The 27,177-nt window shown below is 42.8% G+C and overlaps 1 protein-coding gene across 2 annotated transcripts in view; it reads left to right on the top strand.

The window, feature by feature from the left end:
- The window catches only part of LOC137425184 (myelin-associated neurite-outgrowth inhibitor), an 85,993-nt gene extending 59,475 nt beyond the window's left edge, over positions 1-26,518 (top strand). The window contains exons 4-6 of one of the 2 annotated variants that reach the window (XM_068113343.2): positions 3,072-3,223; positions 7,171-7,351; positions 25,924-26,518. In XM_068113343.2, the coding sequence (XP_067969444.1) occupies positions 3,072-3,223; positions 7,171-7,351; positions 25,924-26,042 (452 nt within the window). In that variant the 3' untranslated portion in view covers positions 26,043-26,518. The remainder of the gene's footprint in view (positions 1-3,071; positions 3,224-7,170; positions 7,352-25,923) is intronic. The other variant, XM_068113344.2, reaches the window with a different exon arrangement.
- Positions 26,519-27,177: the final 659 nt, after the last annotated feature.

The following is a 27,177-nucleotide window of genomic DNA, read 5'->3' as shown; positions in this document are numbered from 1 at the left end:
TCCCGCCGTCTGCTGCACCAAATCCCCGTAAATGTCTCGTGCCTTCTCACAGATGATGCTCTCGGTCACGGTATCTCCTGCGAGCTGCTTCTCCGTCAACCACACAAACAACAACTTCTCCATCTCTTCATGGACAGAGGTCCGGAGCTTTGAAATAATCTTAACGCCCTTGGCTGGCGTTATAGCCTTTATCGACTCCTTCTGCTTCAAAATCGTACATATCGTAGAAGTACTACGATCGTACTGCCTCGCCAAGTCGACAACACGCACACCTCGCTCATGTTTTTCGACGATTACGTGTTTTATATCCAAGCACATCAGCCTTTTCTTCTTCTCAGCACTGCCCTTGGCACTCAATTTCTTAGGACCCATGGTTAAAACTAAGAAATTTTCCAAAATAAACAAAATGCGAAAACAAAGCAACAGCGATACGGCAGAGATGCTTGTACGGCAAGATAACCACGTGAACTGAACGCTCGCTGGGCCACCTAGTGGCGGGTGGCGTAAGCTTGCTCGCTCGTAACTCAGATCTCGGCTCACATCACAAAGCAAAAAATCGACCGAGCGACGGCTCGTATCTCGGAAAACTCGTACGTTGGTGCACTCGTAAGTCAAGGTTTCACTGTATATATATATATATATATATATATATACAGACTTGGCATTTAATATGGAATATTTTTTTTTGTGGGGGTGAACTTACTTTTCCAGATGACTTAGAACCAAAAGTTCATTGGAATTATGTTGAAATTATTCTAGATTTTGTTAATGTGACCTTTAAAAGAAACAAAAACCACATTTGACATTTCGAAACAAATAAATTGATCCTTGAAAGTGATGTAAACTGATATCGAACCCAATTCATGGACAGTACTGTGTTAAACTTCTGTACCTTTTCCAGAAGTATCTCTTTATTTTGCACATTAGCCAAAAATTTTTTCACAAAAACAAAAGTTCAATTACGACTGGGATTACGGACAGTAAAATTACAGTTCAGTACTTCGTGTAACCCCCACGAGCATTGAGGAGAGCACGTACACGTTGAGGCATGCTGTTCACGAGATTTGCCAAGGTTTGGACAGGAATCGCTTGCCATGCAGTGACAATAGCCTGCTGCAATTCACGCACAGAGGTCGGCTGCTGGTCCAAGTGGTCGATTTGACGCGTTAATTCTGCCCACAAGTTCTCTATCGGATTCATATCCGGGGACATGGCAGGCCACTCCATATGCTCTACACCACGGTCAGCAAGAAAGTGTTGGATCATGCGAGCACAATGAGGTCGTGCATTGTCATCTTGGAAGACAAAGTTTCCTCGAAAGGCTGCACGAGCAAATGGAAGCAATGTTTCTTCCAGAATGGCCCTGTACTTGAACTGGTTCAGGTTCCCATTGAGAACAACCAGGTCAGTTTTGCCCCCTGCATGAAAAGCAGCCCAAACGGTCACCCCACCACCTCCAGCTTGGACTCTTGGCACTATCCAATCTTTGTTGTAGGCTTCATGCACTTGTCTGCGCACTCGGACGCGGCTATCTTGACGATAGACCAGAAATCTAGACTCGTCACTGAAGATCACGTGATTCCAGTGTCCTGGATGCCATTGATGGTGCTCTCTGGCCCACTGCAATCGGCGCTGGCGGTGTTGTCTGGTCAGGCGTGGCTTTCTCAGGGAACGCCTGGCATGATAGCCTGCTTGAACCAGTCGTTGGTTGACTAGCCTTCTGGATACAGGCACATTTGTCAGTTGCTGCCACTCAGCCCTAAGCCGATTAGCTGACTTGGTACGGCCATTGCGGACTAACCGGTGCAGCTGGCGATCATCCCTCCTTGTGGTTCTGCGGGGACGTCCTGGCCTCGGTATTGGAGTAGGGACACCTCTCTGAGCATTTCGTTTCAGGATCTTTGACACCTGACCTTGAGTGATGCCATACTGCCGAGCAATAGCATGCTATTTCATGCCGTAATTTCGTAAAGCCACCACTCCACGACAAACAGCATTGTCGAGTTGACGGACCATCTCCAGAGGAAGCGGCAATAACTTTTGGAGACGTGCAGCAGTTGTTTTCCACTAATACAGAACGCAACAACCCTTCTATACCCGACTGTGAAGCCAATCATCAAATGCACCTGTCCGTACATTTTGCCACGCCACCTGTGATATAATCCTGTTGTTGACTTCTTGCTGCGACAGACAATCAGTGACATGGTTCTTTTAACAAATAAATCACCAAAGTGTAAAAGAAACTCACCAGATTGATATACTGAGTTAAGAAAGTAAACCCAAGTCAATAAAAAAAAAAAATTCCATATTAAATGCCAAGTCTGTATATATATATATATATATACCAAAAAAGCACACTGACCCTATGACATGATGCTGATATAATTTCCATAAATTATGTCATCGGATCAGTGTGCTTGGATTTAACTTAGAAGGCCACATATCCCATGTATCAAAGTCCTCTTTTCTCCACCATCGACTGAAAACTGATGGCTTACCCAGCCACTAAAAAGGACATTTAAGGACAGATTCGAAATGGTAGAACATTAAATAAAATTCTCACAGGGTTGGCGGTTTTTAGACACATACAGAAAGGGAGGGTGGGCGTTGTTCGTCTTGACATATTGACATATGTATCAGGAACAAACAAACAAATAAAAGCAAACATTATGTGAACTTTCAATTTTCTTCCAGGTTACGTAGAGAGCTGAAATTTTGTGTACTGATGCAATTCAAAGCCAATATGCCAGGAAAAAAAACATCGGTCGGAAGAGGACAGATTCTACAGACCGAAGAGGAAGCGACGCATATCTAATGTCACAATTAATTACATCACCCTTACTCTAAGACATTCATTAAGGAAATAACTGAACTATACTAAGCAATGTTACCTTCTATGAGTCATTTTCATAACAGTATCTTTGGTAGTTAACTTTATCTAAGTTTATTAAAATTATTCTAGATGAAATTTTGCTCAGGTTTTTGTCATTATCAAATCTTGTTTTTGTAAACTACAACAACTTAAACCATTGTGTCTGCCTCTCACTGATCTCATTGTATATTTTTTCAAGGATTCGGTTCAAGTACACCATACAAGATATCCCCAGGGCAGGCACGAGGTCCACCACCAGCCTACCAGCCACCCCCTGGTCCATCGGCTTACCATCCATTCACCTTCTACCCAGTGCGCTCACCATATGCAGCCCAAGCCCAATTTGCCCAAGTAAAATGATGTCTGGACAGTTATAGAACAGAAAAATCTGCTTCATACATATCTACCTTTGTATAGCAGTGTGGCTTGGTGGTGGAATGGGTAAAGACCCATTGCATTGCCCCTACTGGTGTGGGTTTGATTACCGTGGCTGTTTATAAAATGTTTTCACTCTCCTCTGATGGAATAGCCACTTCTCCAGGATTAATTCTAGCCTTGAAGCATTCATGAGTTGTCATGAGCACCTGCTCTGTCAAGAGTGTGAGTATGTTTCTTGTTGTTTACAGAATAACTTTTTCCCTGTTCGAACAACAATGCTCTTTTGAGCTGTGTTCTCGGTACTTGTATTCCCCACTACTTCTGTTGCACAATCTGCAACAAACACAATTCTGTTCTGTGCAACAGTCACAGAAACATGCACAGCCCCCAACCCTTATTCCCTCACCCCCATCTCACAACCCCCTTCTCCACATCTCCACTCTCCCCTCCCCCACCCCCCATCTTCCCTCCCATTTACATAATGACACAATCTTTCTGCAACATTGCTAAATGTTGGTATTCAGTGTAAATAGCAACATTTTTAAAAGTTGGTGTGTGTTTGTCTCGTACTAGCTAACAATCCTCATGAACAGATATACATACAGTCACGTGAAAAAGTAAGTACACCCCATGTAAAGTTTTGACTTTTTCAACATATTCCAACATACAGCTATTTGATCTTCATTTCAACAATATTGATAGATAAAGGTGATATAATATAACAAATATCATGAAACATTTACATTTTGTAGTCCATTGTATAATTTAAATAAACAAATGCAAATTTCACATGTGGAAAAAGTAAGTACACCCTTGGCTCGAATAGGTGGTATTGCCCCCTTTGGCAGAAACAACCTCAAGTAGGCATTTCTTATAACTGTCTACCAGTCTCTGACATCGACTGGGAGAATTTTTTGCCCACTCCTCCATGCAGAATTCTTTCAGCTGTGCGATGTTTGAGGGGTTTCTTGCATGCACAGCTCGTTTCAAATCCCCCCACAACATCTCGATGGGATTTAGATCCGGGCTTTGACTTTGCCATTCCAGAACCCTCCATTTCTTTCTTTTCAGACATTCCTTGGTGGATTTACTGGTATGTTTAGGGTCATTATCATGTTGCAAGGTCCACCTTCGGTTGAGCTTCAACTTTCCGACAGATTGCCTCACATTATCCTCAAGCACCCTCTGGTACAATGAAGAATTCATAGTGGATTCTATGATGGTGAGCTGCCCAGGCCCTGATGCAGCGAAGCTGCCCCAAACCATAATATTTCCACCACCATACTTTACAGTTGGTATCAGTTTCTTGTGGTCAAATACTGTCTTTGGTTTTCGCCAAACATGTCTTCCGGTGCTGTGGCCAAATAGCTCTACCTTTGACTCATCTGTCCAGAGCACATTGTTCCAGAAGTGCTGGTCTTTGCCTAGGTGTTCATTGGCAAACTTTAGTCTTGCCCTGATGTTCTTTCTGGACAGCAAAGGTTTCCTCCTGGCACACCTCCCATGTAGATCAAACTTGTGCAGCCTCTTTCTAATGGTAGACTCGTGCACTTTGACATCAAGAGTGGCAAGAGCAACCTGTAGGTCCCGTGATGACATTCTGGGGGTTCTTAGAGACTTATTTCATCATCTTGCGGACTGCTCTCAGGCTGAACTTGCTGGGGCGGCCTGGCCTGAACAAGTTGGCAGTTGTTTGGAATCTTCTCCACTTTTAGATGATCTTCCGGACAGTCGAATGATTGATTTCAAATTGTTTGGAGATCTTTTTAAATCCCTTCCCAGACTCGTAGGCATCTACAACCTTCTTTCTGAAGGCCTCAGAGAGCTCTTTTGATCTAGGCATGGTGACGCCGCACACTTCAACAACAAAGAGCAAACCAAACTAAATGTCTGAGGTTTAAATAAGACAGGTTCCTCCAAGATCCTCTCTAACGATGTTCTAATCATTTGCAACTGAGCTGGTGCACCTGATTCTAATTTTAGGTATTTGAAGTAGTGATAAATGTAGGGGTGTACTTACTTTTTCCACATGCGAAATTTGCATTTATGTTTATTTAAATTATACAATGGACTACAAAATGGAAATATTTCATGATATTTGTTGTATTATATCACCTTTATCTATCAATATTGTTGAAATGAAGATCAAATAGCTGTATGTTTAAATATGTTGAAAAAGTCAAAACTTTACATGGGGTGTACTTACCTTTTCACATGACTGGATAGCATCACAGAAATACAGTTGACCTTAATTGCAACTCAATTTTTCAACTCAAACACCTGTCTTTGTCACGGAACTATCTAAAACTTTCCAGGCATGAGATTAGTCGGGGGAAGGGGACAGGGGTTGTACGAGTGGTGTAGCCGCTCTGGGCGCAGCATGGCGGAGGCGTATAATTGAATGTCATTAAGGAAATTGCAATAATCATTCATTCAATAATTAATCTAACAGGCCTCAATGGATGATAAAATTAATGGTTAATCGGTTAAATCAGTGGTTAATAATATATCCTGGGGATCAAAATAATGATCTGGAAATTGTTTCGCTTTTGAAAAAGTTTTTCTCCAAAGCCTGAATCTCTGTTATACAACCTCACAAGTGGTGTGAGGTCCAGGTCCATGACCCAGGCCTTGGAGAAAGCAGGTTTGTTTTAGCACAAAGCATGCTATCTAGGGCTAAAAACTCAGCATGATCAGTGCACCAAATTAAGAATCTGTATGTTTTTTCTCTGGTGAGTTGTGACAATGGTAATAGTGACTGAGGTGGTAAATTAGCTAACAGTGTCTAATAGAATACTAATCATTTCTCAGCCAATCAACCTCTCTCTTTGACACCTCTCCAAGGTATGGGATTTTTACGTCATTATTGCACAGTAATTTCTGTGCGCTTTTCCGATCCCTGGGGTGCACTTTAATAGCGGAACTGAAAGAGAGGGGTCGCCAAGCAGAGGAGGAGTCGCCAAGCAGAGGAGGGGTGGCCAAGAAGAGGAGGGGTGGCCAAGGAGAGGAGGGGTAGCCAAGTAGAGGAGGGGTAGCCAAGGAGAGGAGGGGTGGCCAAGGAGAGGAGGGGTCGCCAAGCAGAGGAGGGGTAGCCAAGAAGAGGAGGGGTGGCCAAGGAGAGGAGGGGTGGCCAAGGAGAGGAGGGGTAGCCAAGGAGAGGAGGGGTCACCAAGAAAAGGAGCGGTAGCCAATCAGAGGAGGAGTCGCCAAGCAGAGGAGGGGTGGACAAGGAGAGGAAGGGTCGCCAAGCAGAGGAGGGGTCACCAGCAGAGGAGGGGTCGCCAGCAGAGGAGGGGTGGCCAAGGAGAGGAGGGGTGGCCAACGAGAGGCAGGGTGGCTAAGGAGAGGAGGGGTAGCCAAGGAGAGGAGAGGTCACCAAGAAGAGGTGTGGAAGAGAGACTGCAGGTGCAAATTTGGTCGCAGGTGCTACGGACCTTTGATGCTCAGTCAGAAAACCCACCGTGCACTAGCTGATGCAATGCAACAAGACAGTCTGTGACCGCTTAGTGTGTGGAAGTCCTTGATTAATTTTGTAATGTGCAGCAGTTGATGACCATCATCAACAAGGTTTTCATGTGCATCGGCGATCGCCATAAAAGTTGAACATGTAAGTTGGCTTTACTCAGTCAATAACTGCAAGTGTCAACACAGTTTATTTCATAGAACGGTATTTCATAGTATTTGATGTAAAAAAACAGTATTTCCACTTTGGGGACTGATAGGGAGGGGGAGTAAAGTTGAGCTTGCCATCAATATTTTGAGGCATCTGAAAACAAAATTGCTTGTCAAAAAGATGGGATGACAGGTCTTTGGATAACAGTATACTGTACATAATTGGAAGGCTTTCCTTTCTTCCAACGTCAGAGATATTGTTGTATTACCTTTGTTTCTTATTCTCCTATCCCATGTTTCCATTGCAGCCTGGTATGTACCTTGCTCCAACCCTCTATGCACCAGCACCAGCACACGTGATCCATCACACCACAGTGGTACAACCAAATGGGCTCCCAGCACAGGTGTACCCTCAGCTGGCTGCACCTCGTACTCACCCTGCACTTTCCCTCACTGGACATCCATCTTCCTCTATTGCCATGGCTACAGGTACTGCTTTTTCAATGAAGTTTGTACCGACCGGTCTCGTTAAATTACAGCTGTACTTTTTATTTTTTTTGTACTATTTTTTTGTACTCCCGCACAATCGAATCCCGGTCAATTGCTGAATTAATGCCAGGGGGGTTGACTCAACCTGTCATCCTTCCGAGGTCGGCAAATTGAGTACCAGTTCACTGGTAATTCCCTGTGTGTTGCAAGAGGCGACTAACAGGGTTGGTGGCAGGAAGGGCATCCGGCCATAAAACATTGCTTCAAAAAGGGGACCAAGGTGCCCAAAAAAGGCCAACCTCTGCTCTGCGGGGAAAAATGGCCTCTAAAGGTGGTTCTATAGGCCTTCAGGAGGATTAAATGAATTATTGGTTGTCTTTCATGTAAAAAATGAGGCTTGCTTTGATCTCTCCACGGCATCAAAGTTTGAGTGTTTTCCCGTTCGTTTCTTTGTCAAATTTCCGCTGCGTATTTTGTTGTGTATGTGTTATTGTGTGTTTCTATTTGGTTTTGGTTTTGTAGTTGATGCAAATTTGTGTGTAATTAGTCGTTTCTTTGTCCGGGCCTCGTGCGGCCTGGTGTCTCGTGCGGCCTCCTCGTCTCGACTTGTGCCCCGCCCCCTATATTCTCGTTTGTTCTTTCACCTCTGCTCCTGCTTTCTCAAATCCACGTTCTCACTTAGAGACTTTTCCCAGATTGTTTTCATGGTTTTGTTGAAATATTTATTTAAATATGTTTAAACCGCAGCGGTGATCCCCCCCCCTCCCCCCCCCCCCAGGATTTCCATGTTTTAAACGTTTCCCAGTGTGTACCCTGGATAAGAATAGGTACGCCGTATCCCTGCGTGTCGTAGGAGGCGACTAAGAAGGTTGGCGTCAGGAAGGGCATCCGGCCATAAAAAACATTGCCTCAAAAAGAGAACCATGACAATTACAACTACATGTGGGCAGGGTACAGCCCGAAGTGGAGATCGGTTTCTGAGGTTTGGGACATGGAATGTAGGGACAATGACAGGGAGATCAGGAGAAGTGGTGGAAGTATTGGTCAGAAGAAGAGTGGACATATGTTGTGTGCAAGAGACGAGATGGAAGGCAAGTGGTGTGAGAATGGTGAAGGGTAGGCAGGGAAAGAAAATACAAGTTTGTGTGGCAAGGGTGCCCGGAGGGCGTGAATGGTGTTGATGTCCTGTTTTCTGAGGAGTTTGTAGACAGTGTGGTGAGTGTGACTAGAGTGAGTGATAGGTTGATGATGGTGAAAATGATGATTGGAAAGCTCTTGGTGAACGGCATCTCGGGATATGCTCCCCAGGTTGGTCGGAGCGATGAAGAGAAGGACAAGCTCTGGTGTGCAATAGAGAAGCTAATGGAAAACGTGAAAGATGAGGAAGTTGTTGTGGTAGGAGGAGACCTACATGGACATGTGGGAAGGAGTATGGACGGTTTTGAGGGAGTCCATGGGGGTTACGGATATGGTGTGAGAAATGGAGAAGGTGAAAGGATTTTGGAGTTTGCTGATGGAGCTGATTTGTTGATTTGTAATACTCATTTCCAGAAAGAGGATAATAAGCTTGTTACATACACGTCAGGTGGGTTGACGACAACCGTTGACTACCTGATGGTGCGTAGGCGAGATAGGGGGCACCTCCGGGACACAAAGGTGATCCCGGGAGAGGAGGCTGTTTCACAGCACCACTTGGTTGTCTGCGACATAAGGGTGAAAGGTGCGAGGAGAGCTCGGCGGGTGTAGTACCAACCGAGAATGAAGGTGTGGAGGTTGAAAGAGGTGACAGTAATGGAGGCATTAAAAGAGAGCCTGAGTAGGGTAGAGGATGATGTGGTTGAGCTTGAAAGTGGTTGGATGTCAATGAAAGATAGTCTGTTGGGAGCCGTTGGTGAGGTATGTGGATGGACAAAAGGACCACTGAGGCACTCGGAAACATGGTGGTGGGATGATGAAGTTGGAAAGAGGATTGACGAGAAGAGGAAGAAGTTCAAGGAGTGGCAGAAGGCGAAGGGTACGGGAGCAGAAAAAGCAGAGCATGAAAGTTATAAGGCAGCCAAGAAGGCTGCAAAGAAAGAGGTAGCAAAGGCACAGGAGGCATGGAGGAAAATGTTCGGAGAACGCTTGGATTCGGAAAAGGGTCAGAGAGCAGTATTCAGGATTGCAAAGCAGATAGGGAAAGAGAGGTGTGATGTGATGGGGGTGAGTTGCTTGAAGGATGAATTGGGACAAATCGTTGTGGACCCAGATGGAATTAAAGGAAGATAGAAAAGATATATGGAAATGCTGTTGAATACAGAGAATGAATGGGATGGCAACATAGAGAGTAACCCAGTTTTAGGACCGGCAGAGAAGATAACTGAGAAGGAAGTTGAGGAAGCGATAAAAGCAATGAAGAGTATAAAAGCGGGAGGGCCGACGGGAGTTGTGGGAGATATGTTGAAGGCAGCAGGAAGTTGGGGTGTGAAGAGAATGCCAGAGATCTGTAATCTGGTGGTGAAAGAAGGCCGCATTCCAGTGGATTGGGAACTGAGTACCCTCGTCCCTCTATACAAGGGGAAAGGTGACCCTCTGGAGTGTGGCTCGTACCGAGCGATAAAGTTATTGGAGCATGGAATGAAGGTATTGGAAAGGGTGTTGGAGAGGAGGATAAGGAAGAAGGTGACGATTGACAAAATACAGTTTGGATTAATGCCAGGAAGAGGAACGACAGACGCGCTCTTTATTGTAAGGCAGTTGCAGGAGAAGTATATGGAGAAGAGGAAGAAGTTGTTTCTTGGGTTTGTTGATCTGGAGAAAGCATTCAATAGGGTTCCACGTGAAGTATTGACATGGGCATTGAGGAAGTTAGGAGTGGAGGAATGGTTGATCAGAGTAGTGATGGCAATGTACAAAAGAGCGCGCACAGCTGTAAGGACGAAGGACGGGAACAGTGGTGAGTTTGAGGTGAAGGTGGGAGTGCATCAGGGGTCGGTACTAAGTCCACTACTATTTGTAGCTGTGATGGAGGTGCTGGCTCAGAACGTAAAGGAGGGTTTGCCGTGGGAGTTGTTGTATGCAGATGATCTGGTGTTGATTGCGGAAAGTATGGATGGACTGAAGGAAAAGATGAACAAGTGGAAGGAATGTATAGAGACAAAAGGTCTGAAGGTGAATATCGGAAAGACGAAGGTGATGGCAAGTGGTAAAGCATGTGGTGAGGTGGAAACAACTGGGAAGTGTCCATGTGCTGTGTGCAGGAAGGGTGTCGGAGTGAACTCAATTCAATGTACAATGTGCGCTGAGTGGGTTCATCAAAAATGTAGTGGTCTGAGAGGGTCATTAACCAGTGTGGCAGCTACATTGAAATGTAAGGTGTGCACAGAGGGAGCTGCAGATGGAGGAAATGTTGAGTTGGATCTTGGAGACGGCGTGAAGCTGGAAGGTGTGAAAACATTTTGCTACCTCGGAGACATGCTGAATGGAGAAGGTGGATCAGACTCAGCAACGGTTGCAAGATTGAGATGTGCATGGAAGAAGTTTCGGGAACTGAGTGGCGTGCTGATTAGGAGGGGAGTGTCGTTGAAGCTGACGGGAAAGGTGTATGCTGCATGTGTGAGAAGTGTTATGATTTATGGGAGCGAGACATGGGTAATGAACGTAGAGCAGCAACGAAGGCTGGAAAGGGTGGAAATGCGAATGGTTCGGTGGATGTGCGGAGTATCGTTGAGAGAGAGAGAGAGAGGAAGACAAATGATGAATTGCGAAAGATGATGGGAATAGAGCCTGTGATTGATGCTGTGAAGAGGAACAGGTTGAGATGGTTTAGTCATGTGTTGAGGAAGGATGAAAGTGACTGGTTGAGAAGAGTGATGGAAATGAATGTAGAAAGAAGTAAAGGATGGGGAAGACCGAGAAAGACTTGGCTGAAGATGGTGGAAGAAGGAATGCGGGCAAGGGGGTTAACAAGGAGAGATGCAGAAAATAGGGCAAAATGGAGAAGATTGTCATGGGTAACGCAAGGCTAACCCTTTCCCTCTAGCAGGGAAAATGGCCTTAAAATGCATGTTGTTGTTGTTGTTGATTCGAATACGGATGAGGTCCACGGGATGGTCACCGGACCCCCTGCTCTCCCTCTAACCCTGCAGGCTGCTGGCCATGGATAACTCCACTGCCTGACAGGTTGTTAAACAACCATGGATGCTGGTTTAACTTATTAAATTTAACAGGGTCCTCACGCCCTTCAGTCGTGTTACCTTATTTTATTAATTTAATCATTTCAACTCGGGAAGCGCGCCCACAACGCTCACCCGAGTACTTATTACAGCCGAGTGGAACCTTGAGTACAGCTTTGGCTAATTGCGGAGACCATCAATGGGGCAAAACTTCCTGTCTATCTATTTATTCACAATATGTCAAACCAATGAAGAAAAGGACATAATCGAGCAGGGCTCAAATTTTTAACAGTTCAAGCCAAATAGCATTTATTTACACACACAAGCAACAATCATGCGGCAAGTAACTACAAAGCCATCAAAAGGCAAAGAGCATGTATTTACAAAAAAGCAATATAAGGCCATTTTTTATGTTGAAGGCTCCAGTCACGGACTATATAGTCTTCATCAAGGCCAGGCTTTATATAAAAGAGAAGAAAAGTGAAGAAAGAGAGAATAGTCTAATAATTTTTGAGGAAGTAAAAAATCTGCTTTTTGAAAAGGGGAAGGTTGTAAGTGTTTGGAAATACATGGGAAGGTAAAGAGTTCCAGAGTTTGGCAGTGGAGGGGAAGAAATAAACATCATACGGCCCACCATCGAGTTGTCAATGGCCATTGGCCACACAATAATCATGTGATGTAGTGGGGGCTATCAAGTGTTCCATGGTGTCGCTCATGGTGGAGAGACACAAGCAGCAAGTTATTGGGAGCAGAAACCAAAATAATGTCAGTAGAAAAGAGAAAGAGAGTCAACTTTGCAGCGTAATTCGAGCGGGTAGAGTTTTGAGGTCAGATTTGGAGAGTTGATAAGTCGGATTACTTTGGATTCAATTCTATCTGGTAAGTGTGTGAAGCTAGAACCTCCTCAGATGTGAGAGCAGTACTCTATACAAGGGCAAATCAATACTTTATATAGTTGAAGCAACTGTTGAGAGGAGAAGAATCTTCGACAACAAAATAGGACTCCTAGTTTCTTCGAGGCAGACTTAGCTAGTTGGTTTATTGAATCCTAGTAGGTTTATTGGTAATACATAGTAGGTTTATTGAATCACATGGTGTAATTGTGGAGCTTTCAAAGGAGATTGGAGAGTTGAGAAGGGTTTTAGAGAGAGAAAGATGGGAATAAATTGAGTTTTAGAAGCATTTAACTTAATCTGATTACATTTGTCCACTGGGAAATCTTGTCCAAATCAGAATTTAAAGAGGTGGCTGTGATGAAGCAAGATGTAGATTGAGTGATGGAAGATGGGGCAGATGGGAAAAATATGGAGGAATTTAACACCGAGTCATCAGCATACAAGTGCATTTGGTTATTTGTAGAAGGAAAAAGGTCATTGATTAAAAAGAAGGAAGAGTTTTGGAGACAGGACAGAACCCTGATGCACATTGCTGTTGATAGGGATGGAGGGAGATGTTGAACCATGAACAATTGCAGAGATAGAGCAGTCGGAGAGAAAGCTCGATATGACAGAACAGACTGAAGGAGGAAAGCTGAAAGAGGGAAGCAGGGATATCAGACCCCGATACCAAACTCTGTCAAAGGCTTTTGAGATATCAAGGCCTACAACAAAGGATTCCCCAAAGTCTCTCAGAGAAGAGGCCCAGACATTTGTAATGTAAGAAAGGATATCACTGGTAGATCTTGCCTTGTGAAAGCCATATTGATGGTCAGATAGAAGACTGTGAGATTCACGATGCTTGAGGAAATGGGAATTGAGAAGACATTCAAAGACTTTGGAAATATTAGAGGTCAGAGCAATAAGACGGGGGTTGGGAGGATTTGAAAGATCACTCTTCTTTAAAATAGGATGTACTAAGGCATGTTTCCAGGAAAGAGGAAAAGTTTGGGGTTTTAAACAAAAACGAAACAAACGAGCAAGCACTGGTGCAAGTTCTGAAGTATGCTCCTTCAAGACACGAGGAGGAATGCCATCTTGTCCGTACGCCTTGCTTGTGTCTGGAGAGAAGTACTTTTTTGACTGCATGAAAAGAGATTAAAAGGAGGGGCATAGGATTGGGAAAGGGGTGTATCAGATATGGAATGTTAGCGTCATCCAGTGTGGAATTGGAGGAGAAAAGATAACCAAAAAGAGTTGCTTTATCAGTTGGAGAGACAGCGGTAGTATCATCAGAATGGAAAAGTGAAAATAAGGTAGAGCAACATAAGTTGTTGGTGATACTTTTAGCTAAGGACCAGAAACATATATTTACATCAAGCACACATAAGATCAGAATCTTAACCTCGAGCACATATTTTCCCCTTATACAGACTTACTTTCACAAGACATGGCACCACCAGTTAAACCGGGAAAGTAGATGATCAGTATGAGAAGATAGAAGCAGGCTGAAGTATTGGGTCGACTCCTATCTTACAGTACACAGACAATGCGGGCATGTGTCATTTCCAAAGTAAAGTAAAGAAAAGGAAAGTGTGGGGTGGTGAGTGATATGGAGGATGTCTGTGTGGTGTCGGGATGTGGTGTGAAGTGGTTGGAACTGCCAGGTTAATAGTTCTCGTGTCGCTGCCTGCCCTCCGATTCTCACACTACCATGATAACTCGTGCAGACCCACAACACCAGCAGATGGCAGGTGATTCCTTCAAAAATACAGCACAGCTGTAACTCGATCAGGTACATAGCACAGCTGAAACTTGATCAGGGGCACAGCGCAGATTTAACTCGATGAGGGGCACAGCGCAGATCTAAATTGATCAGGGGCACAGCGCAGTTGTACTCGATCAGGGACAGAGTGCGGGCAGATGTAACGATACAGGCTTCCTCAGTGATGAGGCAGTTTTTCCCCAGTGGTTCCATTGATTCCTATTGTGACATTGAGACTGGCTCAGGAAGTGGTAATGAATGCCCAGAGGCTCTTCCCACCTCCTCTTGGTTGCTTCTGATTGTTTCTCTACTTGCTGAATCTTCCAGTTTCTTCCAGAAAATATCTGGCTACTGACTGGCAACTACCCTTCCATAATATTCCTCTGTCGCGGTTATCACCACTTTAGCGCTGGGATCCCTTTTCACCGTAAGAAATGTTTGTGTGGTGCTTGCGTTTTGACAGGAAAATGCTGCGAAGAAAGAAAAGGAAATTATTTGAATGGGAGAATTGAATGTGTGTTGACTCAGGAATGATTATTGAAAGGGTACAAGGCTCGATGGGTGAAAACTATCGGGGAATTATCGAGGAGTGAAAACTGTCGGGGAAATATCGAGGAGTAAGTAATGAACGAAGAAGGCAGGTTCCTGAAGGAAGCACTGGAAATAAAAGTTGTAAAACGAAAGGATGAGGGATTGGAGATGGATGGGTGATTGGTGGATTGATGTACTGTGGGATTAAAAATGGAACTGATGGATTGAAAGTGGATTGATGGATTGAAATGTTTTGAAAGTAGGTAGAGAGGATGAATATTACACCGGGGATGAAACAGACTCTCGCAATGCATTTTCCCCCAATCCTCTGGACAAAGGGCAAGGATCTACCTACACACAAATTAAAGAAATAACTGTCTGGGGAATCTCTACGTGTCTGTGGATGTTCTTTCCACAGGTCTATTTCCGCAACTGCAACGATATCCTAAATTGCAGTTTCATTTTTTTATTTCCTGGGTTTTCTTCCATTGTTGCTTTATTTTGTGTCCTGCAGCAACTTAATGCTTAGAAAGGAGCTTTCTGTATTTGGAGGTGATAGATTCTGCAGATGCAATAAATTGCATTTTGTCTCCAATCATGCAACTTCCTTTGTGTCACCTTTAGGATCTTCCAGAACAAAAGTTTTGGTCATTTTTTCATGGCTCAGGGGGAGGTTTTATATATATGTATATTACTTGGACGAGTACCTGTCCCAAGTGACAGGAAAAGCTAGTGAAGGTATCCCCCACCTCTCTCTCCCTCCCCTTCCCTTCCTCCCCACTCTCTCCCTCCTCCCTCCCCCATTCTCTCTCTCTCCCTCTCTCTCTCTCTCTCTTCCCCACTCTCTCTCTCTCCCTCACTCTCTCTCTCTTCCCCACACTCTGTCTCTCCCCCACTCTCTCTGTCTCCCACTCTCTCTCTCTCTCCCCCACTCTCTCTCCTCCCTCCCCTACTTTCTCCCTCTCCCCCCCCACTCTCTCTCTCCTCCCTCCCCTACTTTCTCCCTCTCCCCCACTCTCTCTCCCCCACTCTCTCTCCCCCATTCTCTCCTCCCTCCCCTACTTTCTCCCTCTCCCCCACTCTCTCTCCCCCACTCTCTCTCTCCTCCCCCCCCTACTTTCTCCCTCTCCCCCACTCTCTCTCCCCCACTCTCTCTCTCCTCCCTCCCCTACTTTCTCCCTCTCCCCCACTCTCTCTCCCCCACTCGCATGTCTCTCTCCCACTCCCCTCTCTCCCCTACTTCCCTCTCCCTCCCCTACTCCCTTCACACCCCAACTCCTCTCTATATTAGGCTAGTGGCCAAATGAGGTTTTTGGGTGGCATACCCCTACCCAAGGTAGAACAAGTCACAACCTATTTTTTCTTGAAGAGGGATGTTTGGGGAGTTAGAAAATCATGGTTGTGAACCTGAGATCATTGCACAACATTTTGAAAATCACGTTTACATATGTACCACTGCAGACTGCAAAAATGGATTTAATCGCCACAGATTTTGGCTCATATTGGCTCATATATTTGTTAATACTGGTGCTACAAACACAAATCTGGTACCAAAATGTGCGGAATGATGACATATATATCTGTAAAAACCATTTGTGATGTAACAAAGGCTTTTGTGTGACCTACAGGCAAAAATAGTGGAATTTTACTCAACAAATCAGCTTCGGGTTTACCAATAAATATCAACAAAAACATTAATTACTTCAAAAATATTGGACTTGCAGTCATACTTGTTACATCAACATAATCCAAGTTTATTTACCCTTTGAAAAATATATCTAATGATATAATTGTCACTGAAATGATATAGTTATAACTGAAATCATATGTCGCCCCACTAATGCTGACCGATAGAAATCCCGAAGCAGATATGCAACATGAAGAATTGACTTAAGATTCTGACACAATTGTGAAAGTGACTTTTATAGACATCATGTTGATATAAGCTATTTCACATATGACGATAATGAATTCATAACATGCACTGTAACTTATGTACATCTATTACATGAAGTAATACATGCAATACATTTAAAAGTTCAGTCACGCTCTTCATCGGTGCCGTCGTCAAAGACAACAGAATCATCAACATTTGGACAATCGTCTGCACTACACGAGCAGAATTCAGTGCAGGTCAGTCCTGCAGAGATACAATGACATGTTCTGCTCTGCCTACAGTCATCGTCGGTGCAGTAGAGATGCGTGAGATCTCGAACCTCCCTTGGGGCTGCATCCTTTTGGAACATGACAGGCTCAAGTTTGTTGTCTCTGACCTGCCATCCATTACCATCGGGGTTCCAAAGTACAGGCTTCGCTACATGGCTGTGGGTCCATATCGCCACCTGGTAATTTGCTCACTTCAGATGTTGTTCGAAAGCATCGTCTGTTGGTGGGAAGAGAGATGCTGGTTTGTCACTTGTGCAGGCATAAACATAACGAAGTTGGTCGAGTGTGTGACTTGACTTTGAACCATACAACGACAGAGCATATTTTGTGGCAGTGCTGACGACATTGGTGGTATCTCTGGTTTGGCCTAACCGTGACAGTGGTGCCAAGTGTGCAATGTTTTGCTTGAGTTTCGAATATGCAGTGCGTTTCCCGACTTTGAACAGCGAGGAGGTTGTGTCACAGCCACTTATAGCATGTGATGCTGGCAAGCAACTTGACGTATCCTGACCGATGTCGTCCGTTATTCTGTTGACAGGAATGAATCTCTGACGATTCGTTGTTTTTGTACAGTGACCCGCATTCATGTACACTTTGGTGTCCCCAAACATGCCTTTCCCACAGTAATAGATGAGTAGGACCAACACGTCGGTGTCATCACATCGTACAATGACCCTTGAGTGTGCTCTGGCGAGATGGATAGCATGTAGCAGGAGCCGTGTGTCAGCCTCCTCATGTGTGCTGAACAATTCAGGTAGTTCCCGGATGCCTCTATGATCCACAACTTTAACTAGCAGGCCATCGTTAAAGCCTCCTGCCAGTGTGACAGATTGGTTTTCCTCAAGCTGCAATTGGGCGGCTACTGTCAAGTAACTGCAGAGGAAATCGGCAAGCGCTGATTTGTTTGTGGTGTTCTTCAGGAACTTCCTGTAGTTTGGAACTGTGCGTTGTCCATCGATGACATATCTGGGTGTTGACTCTCCACCAGTGCGACGTTCTCTTTCCAGCTGCTTGATAGAGAGTGGTACATCATACCTGTCAAAAACCAATGTAACTGATGTCACACCTTGGTTACTAGCAAGCAGTGACTGAATCTTCTGCATTATGGTACGTCCGAGATCGTCAAATGTGTCAAACTGGGCTTCATCAAGTGCCTGAAGTAGTGCCATCCCATCAATGACATAAGCAGTATCATGTTGGTCAGAGGGTTCGAGCACCTGGACATCCTCGCAATTAGCTTCTAACTTCTTTGCCAGATCCGCCTTGTTGGTTTTTCGCATTGTCCCATCATTGTTGAAGAGGGACGGTGGCACAGGAGCCAGTTCATGTGTCAGGACTTGTTCCAAACTGACATCGCGTTTCTTTGAGACAGCAAGCAGCCGCCGGAAAAGTACTTCTGAATCCACCATCAATTTATCTCGTTTGTTGGTTTTCATGGGTTTTGACATGTAAATACCCTCCGAGGCAGTTTGATCAACAGCCACAGACGTGAGGAAACGTCTCACCTCATCATAGGACACACAGTGTCCTAATTCATGAAGCATGTCAATGAGATGCTTGCTTCCCAATTCATGATGCACCTGCAAGGCTAAACCAAGCGTTATTGTGGAGTACACTCGATGGCTCTGTGATATTATATTGTAACAAATGGCGATCGTCCTCAGGTTGTTCTTCATAACACCTTCATCACGACAGCTGGTTACATTCGTGTGTGATTTCTCACTGGTGCACCACTGAATAAAGTCGTAGAGTGTATTAGGAACGAATTCTGCACAGTGCTGAATATCTGTTTCCTCGACAGGTGCATACATATTTCCAACATGCTCGATATCAGCCATGTGCTTCCTCAGGATACCAGCTGCAGCATGCAAAGTATGCATTTCACTATCTATGGCTGATGGTACATCAGACGGGATGTCTTCATATTCTGGTTCATCGGTCATGCTCTGCAGAATCGTGGCTTTTCTCAGGGCATCACCTAAGGTCACAGAAGAAGAGCATATGATGTCAGTGTGGCCATCAAATGTTACACAGACTATTTGGTCACCATAATATTTAGTTAATCGCTCCTTCAACTTCCAAGTTTTATACTGTTCTGCATTCGTGGTACCCAGTGAAACCAAATATCCAACGTATTCATCTTTCAGATGAACGAGGGGTGTCACTGTCTTAGTTTTGGAGAACACAGTTTGTTCCAGATAACATTTCAGTTCATCAAAAGCTTCATCATGTAATGTGCCCATTGTTTCCTCTCCTGATTTACGAATTGCAGCAGTGATGTTCCGTTCTGAAATATAGTGTGAATAGCATAACCTGTGGTACTTGGCATCATAGGCGAACAAATCTGGAAAGGCAAGCATGCGCATGTGTATTTTATTGTCTTGTCTTTTGTCAGCTGCTGCCAGAACTTTTTCTCTGGTGGACTGTCCAGTTCCTGTAGATACCGGTGTAAGCTTGTTTGTGGAAGTGTTGGATTTTCCACAAATGAAGCAGTTAGTCCTGATGTCAGACCCAGCTGTTTCATTTCTGCTGATTCTTGTGTGTTATGTTGCCGCAGACGTGCATGGTTGCTGGTCACTCTCACTGGGGTTGGATGTGGAGATATTTGACTTGCTGGTATACTTGGCCCGACACGATTTGTGGAATGATACTTTCAAATCAAGACTCAATATGTCTTGTTGCAAAGGCCAGATACTTTCATAAACGTCATCTTTTCTGATTTGACTTGCTTTGAAGATTGCACTCAAACCATTAAATGTTGGGTTCGTTACAACTTCTTGCTTTTTAGGGTTGAGGGGTTTAAAGCATATGATGCAGTGGTCAGTGTCAATTTTACGACGCTTCACAACAGGTGGTTCCAGATCCATAATTGCAGATCAATTGTCAGCACAAGCATCTGAAATGAAATAATTAAAGATAAGTATATATCAGTAGTTTTAGAAAAAGGCAATCAAGCTCAAAATTGATTTTCTGCAACTGGATTTAAAATCATTCTTGTTTGGTTAATGCATATACATGTATTATAAATTAATCAATGTCGGTTACTTTTAGGGGGGGTGACATATGGTTTCGGTAATAACTCTATTAATTCAACGGATTTATCTTTATGAGTTATATTTCTAAAAAGGAGAATGATAGAGGGTTATTTTGATGTAATATGTAGTAATACAACTCAAATACTTATGAAGAAATTAATTGTTTAGTTGATATTTATTGGTAAACCCGAAGCTGATTTATTGCGCAAAATTCCACTATTTTTGCCTGTAGGTCACACAAAAGCCTTTGTTACATCACAAATGGTTTTTACAGATATATATGTCATCATTCCGCACATTTTGGTACCAGATTTGTGTTTGTAGCACCAGTATTAACAAATATATGAGCCAATATGAGCCAAAATCTGTGGCGATTAAATCCATTTTTGCAGTCTGCAGTGGTACATATGTAAACGTGATTTTCAAAATGTTGTGCAATGATCTCAGGTTCACAACCATGATTTTCTAACTCCCCAAACATCCCTCTTCAAGAAAAAATAGGTTGTGACTTGTTCTACCGTGGGTAGGGGTTTCTCAGATTTTAGGCCCCTTTTTAAATTTGGCCACTAGCCTATATGTCCATTGTCTTTTTTTAAAATGGTTTTAATTACCATTTCAGGTTTTTTTTTTAGCCTTCACTATTCAGTTGTAATTTTTATTTGATATCTGATGTACCATAGTTGTTACTTTGCATCTGTGCTGTCAAAGCAGCTTCCTGAGCAAGGGTTATACCGAGTGGCTTGTCATTGCCTTTCCAGCAGTAGTTCGGACGGGAATTTGTAATTTGTTGAGGATGCCGGCGATAGCTTGCCCACTCTTCGTGAAGGACACTGTGGGGATCTTTAACGTCCATCAACTAATGTCGGAAGACGGGACGCCAATTTAATGTCCATCGGAGGGACGGCGCACATTTATGATTTACCCAGTGTGTGAAACACTGGGATGATAGTTTATAGCTGGGTCGAGATTCAAACCTAGGCTCGGAAGCTTAGAGGAGAGTGTGGGTACCTTGAGATCACCCTGTCAGCCAAGGTAGTCTCTTAACGCACTGTTAATAAACAAACTGCGATTCCCTGTTTATGTATTCCTATACGTTAAAAATGTATAATATAATAGAATCCAAATCAAAAAAGATCGCGACCGATGTCCCTAGACAGGGTAAAATCAAATCATACATATAATAATTACCTTTAAAAGAGTGAAAAAATGAATGTTGGAGCCATTTTACCTCACGTCTCGCAGAGCTTATTATTTAATTACTTGATTATGAAAAAAACGCTTTTTCCTAAATTATTTCCGATTTCACATTAGATTTCGACATAATTGTTTAGGACATGAGATCCGATCGTGAAATATGGAATCAGATTTCGAATATCAGAACTTTTAAGAAGTCCATACGATACAATCTTGTCAGGAGCCAATCACATTGCATCTGGCCTCATACAGCCAATCAGCGTAACCGTGAACGGACGAATTGACAGCCATCTCTGTTATATTAATAAAATACCTTTTTTATTTTCCTCATTTAATCGATTACCTTCACACATATAAACACGGAAGTCACAGCCCCCCTCACTCTCTTGGAACAACTCACGGCCCTCCTTACACCGTTCATTCACATGGAATATCTCACAGCCCCGCTTTTTGTCAGTTTTGCACACATTATAATTGTTGGAGTGAAAGAATGAGGTAAAATGAGAGCTCCTTACCATGATGTTTTAACTATGTTTATCTGAAATCTCATTTCAGATATAAATGGTATATCTTAGTGGGCTTTAAAAAAAATTGTGAAGTTTAAATTTCTTCCTCAAGTCGGCAAATAATTGTTTTATGTTTTGGCATCGCCTTCAGGGGGCACTCATGTCACATTAAATGTCTCTACCATCTGTGGCCTCTTCATTGCTGCAGAAATTGTCACAGTGATGGTGGTAAACAAAATATGAATTTGTTTTTCTTTAATATACAGAAAGCACGAGAGTAACTATTCTTTTGTGTATATATAAACCATATTTACGTCATTCTTGAATGAAAGATTTAATAAATAATGAAAGAGTGAGAATTTAAAAGCTTGGTAACAATGCACTTTTTTTTCAATATTTTTTTTTGTGACAAAAATGGTGTGTGTGTGTGTGTGTGTGTGTGTGTGTGTGTGTGTGTGTGTGTGTGTGTGTGTGTGTGTGTGTGTGTGTGTGTGTGTGTGTGTGTGTGTGTGTCTCTGCGTCTGCATGTTGGGAAGGTGGTGGAGTTCGATTGGTAGAGGAGGCATATGAACATATGAGAAAAATATACCGTACTGTATTGGAGGAGCGAGTGCAAACATGTGGAAAATATACACAAGCTTGTCAGTAATACAGTGCTGCTAATATGTTCTCCTTAGCAAAACTGCTTGGCGTTTGAATCAAAAATGAACTGGAAATTTTATCCAATAGGGAATAACACTTTTTGAACTTTGCAGTGTAGCTGGTGGTGCAATGATGAGTATTTTATCACTGTACTGCCAGAGAGCTTTAAAAAACCTATTTAATGGCAAATGGAAAATATTATCAGCAAAGAATGGTGCTATTATTAGTAATTTCTGCAAGTAAATAATTGCTCACTCCAGCATGCTTTAAAGCTACCTTATCAAGGCACAAGTGCGTTTATGTACACAAGTACATAAACGATAGGTAGAAAGTGGAAATAACTAATGGGGTGAAGTTACGTCATGTCATTGTTGTTTGTTGACTGATGTAAATTAAAGTTTGTGCACTTGCAAATTTCCATTCTTTCCATATTTCCATTTATTAACAATATACTGTATATGCGTTCAAAATATACCATTGAGCCTGCTCTGTCAGTCTATGTAGAAAATCGTTGATCCTGTTCCCAAACAATGTTGCCACATAATTGCCCACATCTGCCCACATTCTCTCCTGTAAAATGTTTTACCCCTCTGTCACATTTTATTGCAAAGTCTCTTCTCCTTTGATCTCAGACAAGTCCATGCAATTGAAACTTCATTCATACGAGGGATAAATGTCTGATGCACACCCATAATCAACTGGTCTAGCAGATGAGAATCTGGATCGATGTGCTATATTTCCATTTGTGAAACAATTATGGCCACATGAGTTCAGCTTGTAATACGAACACACACCAAACTTTAAGTGGAATTCTATAGTTTTCTTTGTTTTCTTTGCTCCCCCTCCACCCACCTTTCCATTTTTGTTCCATTCCTGTTTCTGATTTGAGCCCCTTACTTGTGATTGAGCTTGAAGCCAACTCAAAAGTTAAACTTTTACTTTATTCACCCCTTACCCCCAGTCCTTACTGTCTCATTCTTCTGCTTCTTCATTCTTCCTCCAATTGTCCCTTTACCATGCTGTTGTGTTTCTCCACTCTCCACTGTGTTCTAGCTGCTCTGTGTTCTAGTTCTTCCATAATACAAAACTAGAGAGTTCGCAGAACACCTTACCACATGCAATCTTGGAAAAATGAAATGACCCTTCGTCTTTACTTGCTTGCTCTGCGTTTCCGAGCAAAATCAATATTTCCCTATGAGCCGTGGTTATATTGAAATCTCGATATTCCACAACACTGAGAGCGCAAGCAGTAAATTTGATTGGTCGAGATGGTGTGATAGATTGTCCAATTAAGTACCGCTAAATTGAAGTTTTATGGAAGTGGCAAGAAGGTGATTTGTGAAGATGTATTTTCTGCCACCTTTGCCTGTTGTCGAATGAAAACTCACCATATGGGGTCCTATAAATGTTGTCTTTACCCCGTGCACGAAGTGCAAAGCAGGGTAAAGCAATTTACAGTCTTAAAGTACAGTATATAATTCCATTGTAATAAAATAAAGGTTTTAAACACTGTAGAGAATACAAAAAAAAAAAAACTTTTTTCAGAAGTTTAGCGCCATTGATGTGCCGTCTTTTACACCACTTTATTTAACACGTTGAATTAGTTATTTGTGCCTGTTGTTTGTATCCTTTATGATGTCCCTAAAAACAGTAAGTTTCCTGTTTGGAATGATTTTCAATTTTGTTTGACTGCCAGACAGGCAGACAGACTACAACAATTAATTTACCTTACTCCTCTCTGCACATATGCGCCCGGGACGAGATTGCATACAATTTGACAAATTTACAGCCAAATTACTGCTAAACTGCAGTTTATTGTTCTGATTAGTTTTGTACAGTGTTAACTAAGTTAACTGTACAGTCTTAACGCAATTCATAGAATACTTACTCTGCACAGTCAACTTGGTGCAAGCCAACTCTTCTGCTTTTGAAGGTTTTTTTTCTTCGATCCAAATGGCTGCCAGACCACATGAGCAATGACATCATACATTTCTATTCTCTCATATAATTGTTGTGTCGATCACGCTCAATAAATTTCAAACTGATCAGACTAAGCGTTGTCCCTGTCGAATTATGATGTCATAAAAAAGGCACTGATGGCATCATAATTAACATATCTTATTCCCCATGGGGCGTACTTGATAATGAGCCGTGTTTCAATTTTCTCCATGGAGTTGTTTCAGAGATAAAGAGGTGCGAAGTTTTTTCCAAGATGGTGCCTGTACCATGTGACCTATTACGTCATAATTATCACTAAAATTCTACAGGCGGAGGCGCTCCAATGGTGAAAATTTTGTGTCAATCGGACCAACAATTGCAGAGAAAAAAATTCATACTGATCGGATCAAGCGTTGTACTTGTCGAATTATGACGTCATAAATAAGATACTGATAACATCATCATTAATATATCTTATTCCCCGTGGTGAGTTCTTGACAACGTACCATGTTTCAATTTTTTCCATGGGGTGGTTTCGGAGATAGAGGAGGAATTCCATTTTTCCAAAATGGCGCCTGTACCACGTGACCTATGACGTCATAATTATCAATGAAAATTTCAACAGGAGGAGGCGCTCCCATGGTAAAAAAATTTCATGTCCATAGGACTAACAGTTTCAGAGAATTTTTTTTTTTCCATACTGATCAGATCAAGTGTTGTACTTGGTGAATTATGATGTCATAATGAAGGCACTGATGACATCATTAAAAAAAAAAAAAAAAAAAAAACCACCTTTAGAGGCCATTTTTCCCCGCAAGCGGGGGTTGGCCTTTTTCGGGAACCGTGGTTGTTGTTGTTTTTCGGTCCCCTTTTTGAAGCAATGTTTTACGGCCGGATGCCCTTCCTGACGCCAACCCTTTTTGCCGCCTTTAACGACAAACAGGGAATTACCAGTGAACTGGTCCTCAATTAGCCGACCTCGGAAGGATGACAGGCTGAGTCAACCCCCCTGGCGTTAATTCAGCGATCGACCGGGATTCGAACCCAGGATCCTAGGATCCTAAGCCGGCACCCTAGCCGCTAGCCCAACACCAGGCTGATGACATCATTGACATATCTTATTTCCCATGGGGAGTACTTCACAATAAGCCTTGTTTCAACATTTTCCATTGAGTGGTTTTGGAGATATAGAGGTGTAAATTTTTTCCCAGACGGCGGCGTCCGAACCATGTAACCTATGATTTAATAATTATGAATAAAAAATTATACAGGCGGAGGCGCTCTTATGGTAATATGTTGTGTCAATCGGACCAACGGTTGCCGAGAAAATGAATTTTAAAAATGCAGACACATGTATGCCACACATATGCCACGTACGCCACACGTACGCATGTATGCAACTGAATGCCTAACCCTGCTTTTCGCTTTGTGAGCGCAAGGTAAAAATATATAATTCAATTTAATTAAAGTACTTCCTCAATCATAGACTGACAAACAGAGTGAACAAATTTATTTACCCAGCGTTGCGCTTCATGTACGGGGTAAAGACAAACATTTCTAGGACCCCTTATGGTGACTTTTCATTCGAAAGTAGGCAAAGGTGGCAGAAAATACATCTTCACTCTAGCACTGTAATGCTGCCCACTCACGGTCCTACAAATAGCAATAAGGCAAGAAGAACTGCTTTATCTCTGCAATTATACTGTGTAATAACACCTAAATTCCATCTTTGTTCATTTTCTTTCTTCTGACTCAAACCTTCCCAGCAGGTAACATGCTGGCTGCTCCGACCATGACTCCAATTGCCGGACAGCCAATGGCAGTGGGAGCATATCGGGCTGCCCCAGGCCTCCCGGCCTACACCTGCGTTCAACCACCTTGGTAATTTTACCACTGGGAGTAACTGCTTGAGGACAGAGAGAAAACTGGAAGTTTTGAGATGGGTGGGAGGTATAAAGAGAAAAGGGTGGATTTTAGAGACAGGGGAGTTGCAAGAGTTAGGCAGATGTGGGCAACTTTGGCAGGAATTAAGTCAGTGGTTCGGTGTCAGATAGTTGGACTTTGTTAACTGCCACCAACTATAAGACATGCTTGTCCTTTTAATGCATCCTTTTTTATACATGGAGAGTAACAGACACCTCCACGTCCTTTTTGTTTCCATGCGTGTTGCTATTTAATATAACCTTTATATCATTTCAACATTAAGATTTTTGCCTTTGAGATAAAGGCTGCATCTATTTTTGTTTTGCTATTCGGTCTCTTTATTTTGTTTCTAATTTTTGCGGAATGGGATTTTCTTGGCTATTGTTTTATCTGATGCTTTGTTTTCTACAAAAAGCAGATTAAATGTTTTGAGATGTGTATCTGAATTTTTTTTGTCATTCATATACTTGGACAAGAATTGTGAAAAGTGTGCGAATTATACCATGACCATCCAGGAAATTACAGAAAACATCTTGTTGTGGATCAAACAAACCATCTCTTCCCTTTATGGCATCAGTTCAATGAGGAATTGATTCCTCAAGATGTTGTTATCTTAATGGTTATCTACTAAATAAGAGAGCCGTTGGTCTGTGTGTCTGTGTCGCCATTTTTCTCAGAGATGGCTGAACGGAACTTCGTCAAACTTTCGGAGCTTCACCAGTGACTGATTGGGAGTGTTTTAAAAAGGAAAAAAAGCGGGGGGGGGGTGGGGGGGGGGGGGGTTGGGGAGTTCGTTTTTTTGAAAATCGCTCTATAGCGCCTACGCCTTTTTGATTACTGACAGTTATATACAAGTACACATTCGCATAAATAAATACAAAACAATCATCAGACATTTGAACACCAATAAAACAATTCCGGAAATGGTCGAAGTTGGTGGTAAGGCTGCTTCTTCTTCCTGAACGTCATCGTACTTAATTCAGAAACGTGATGAACGGCACATTCACCAGCATATATTCAAATGATGATTTGACCAGGTAAAATCCACCAGGTAAAATGATGATTTGACATTTGTGATGGATTCTGATTTGGATGTA

The sequence above is a fragment of the Myxine glutinosa genome, chromosome 4, assembly GCF_964187855.1.
Source record: "Myxine glutinosa chromosome 4, kmMyxGlut1.1, whole genome shotgun sequence".
NCBI lineage: Eukaryota > Metazoa > Chordata > Myxini > Myxiniformes > Myxinidae > Myxine > Myxine glutinosa.
The sequence above is the reverse complement of the archived record's forward strand: the minus strand, read 5'-3'. Positions and strand labels throughout refer to the sequence as shown.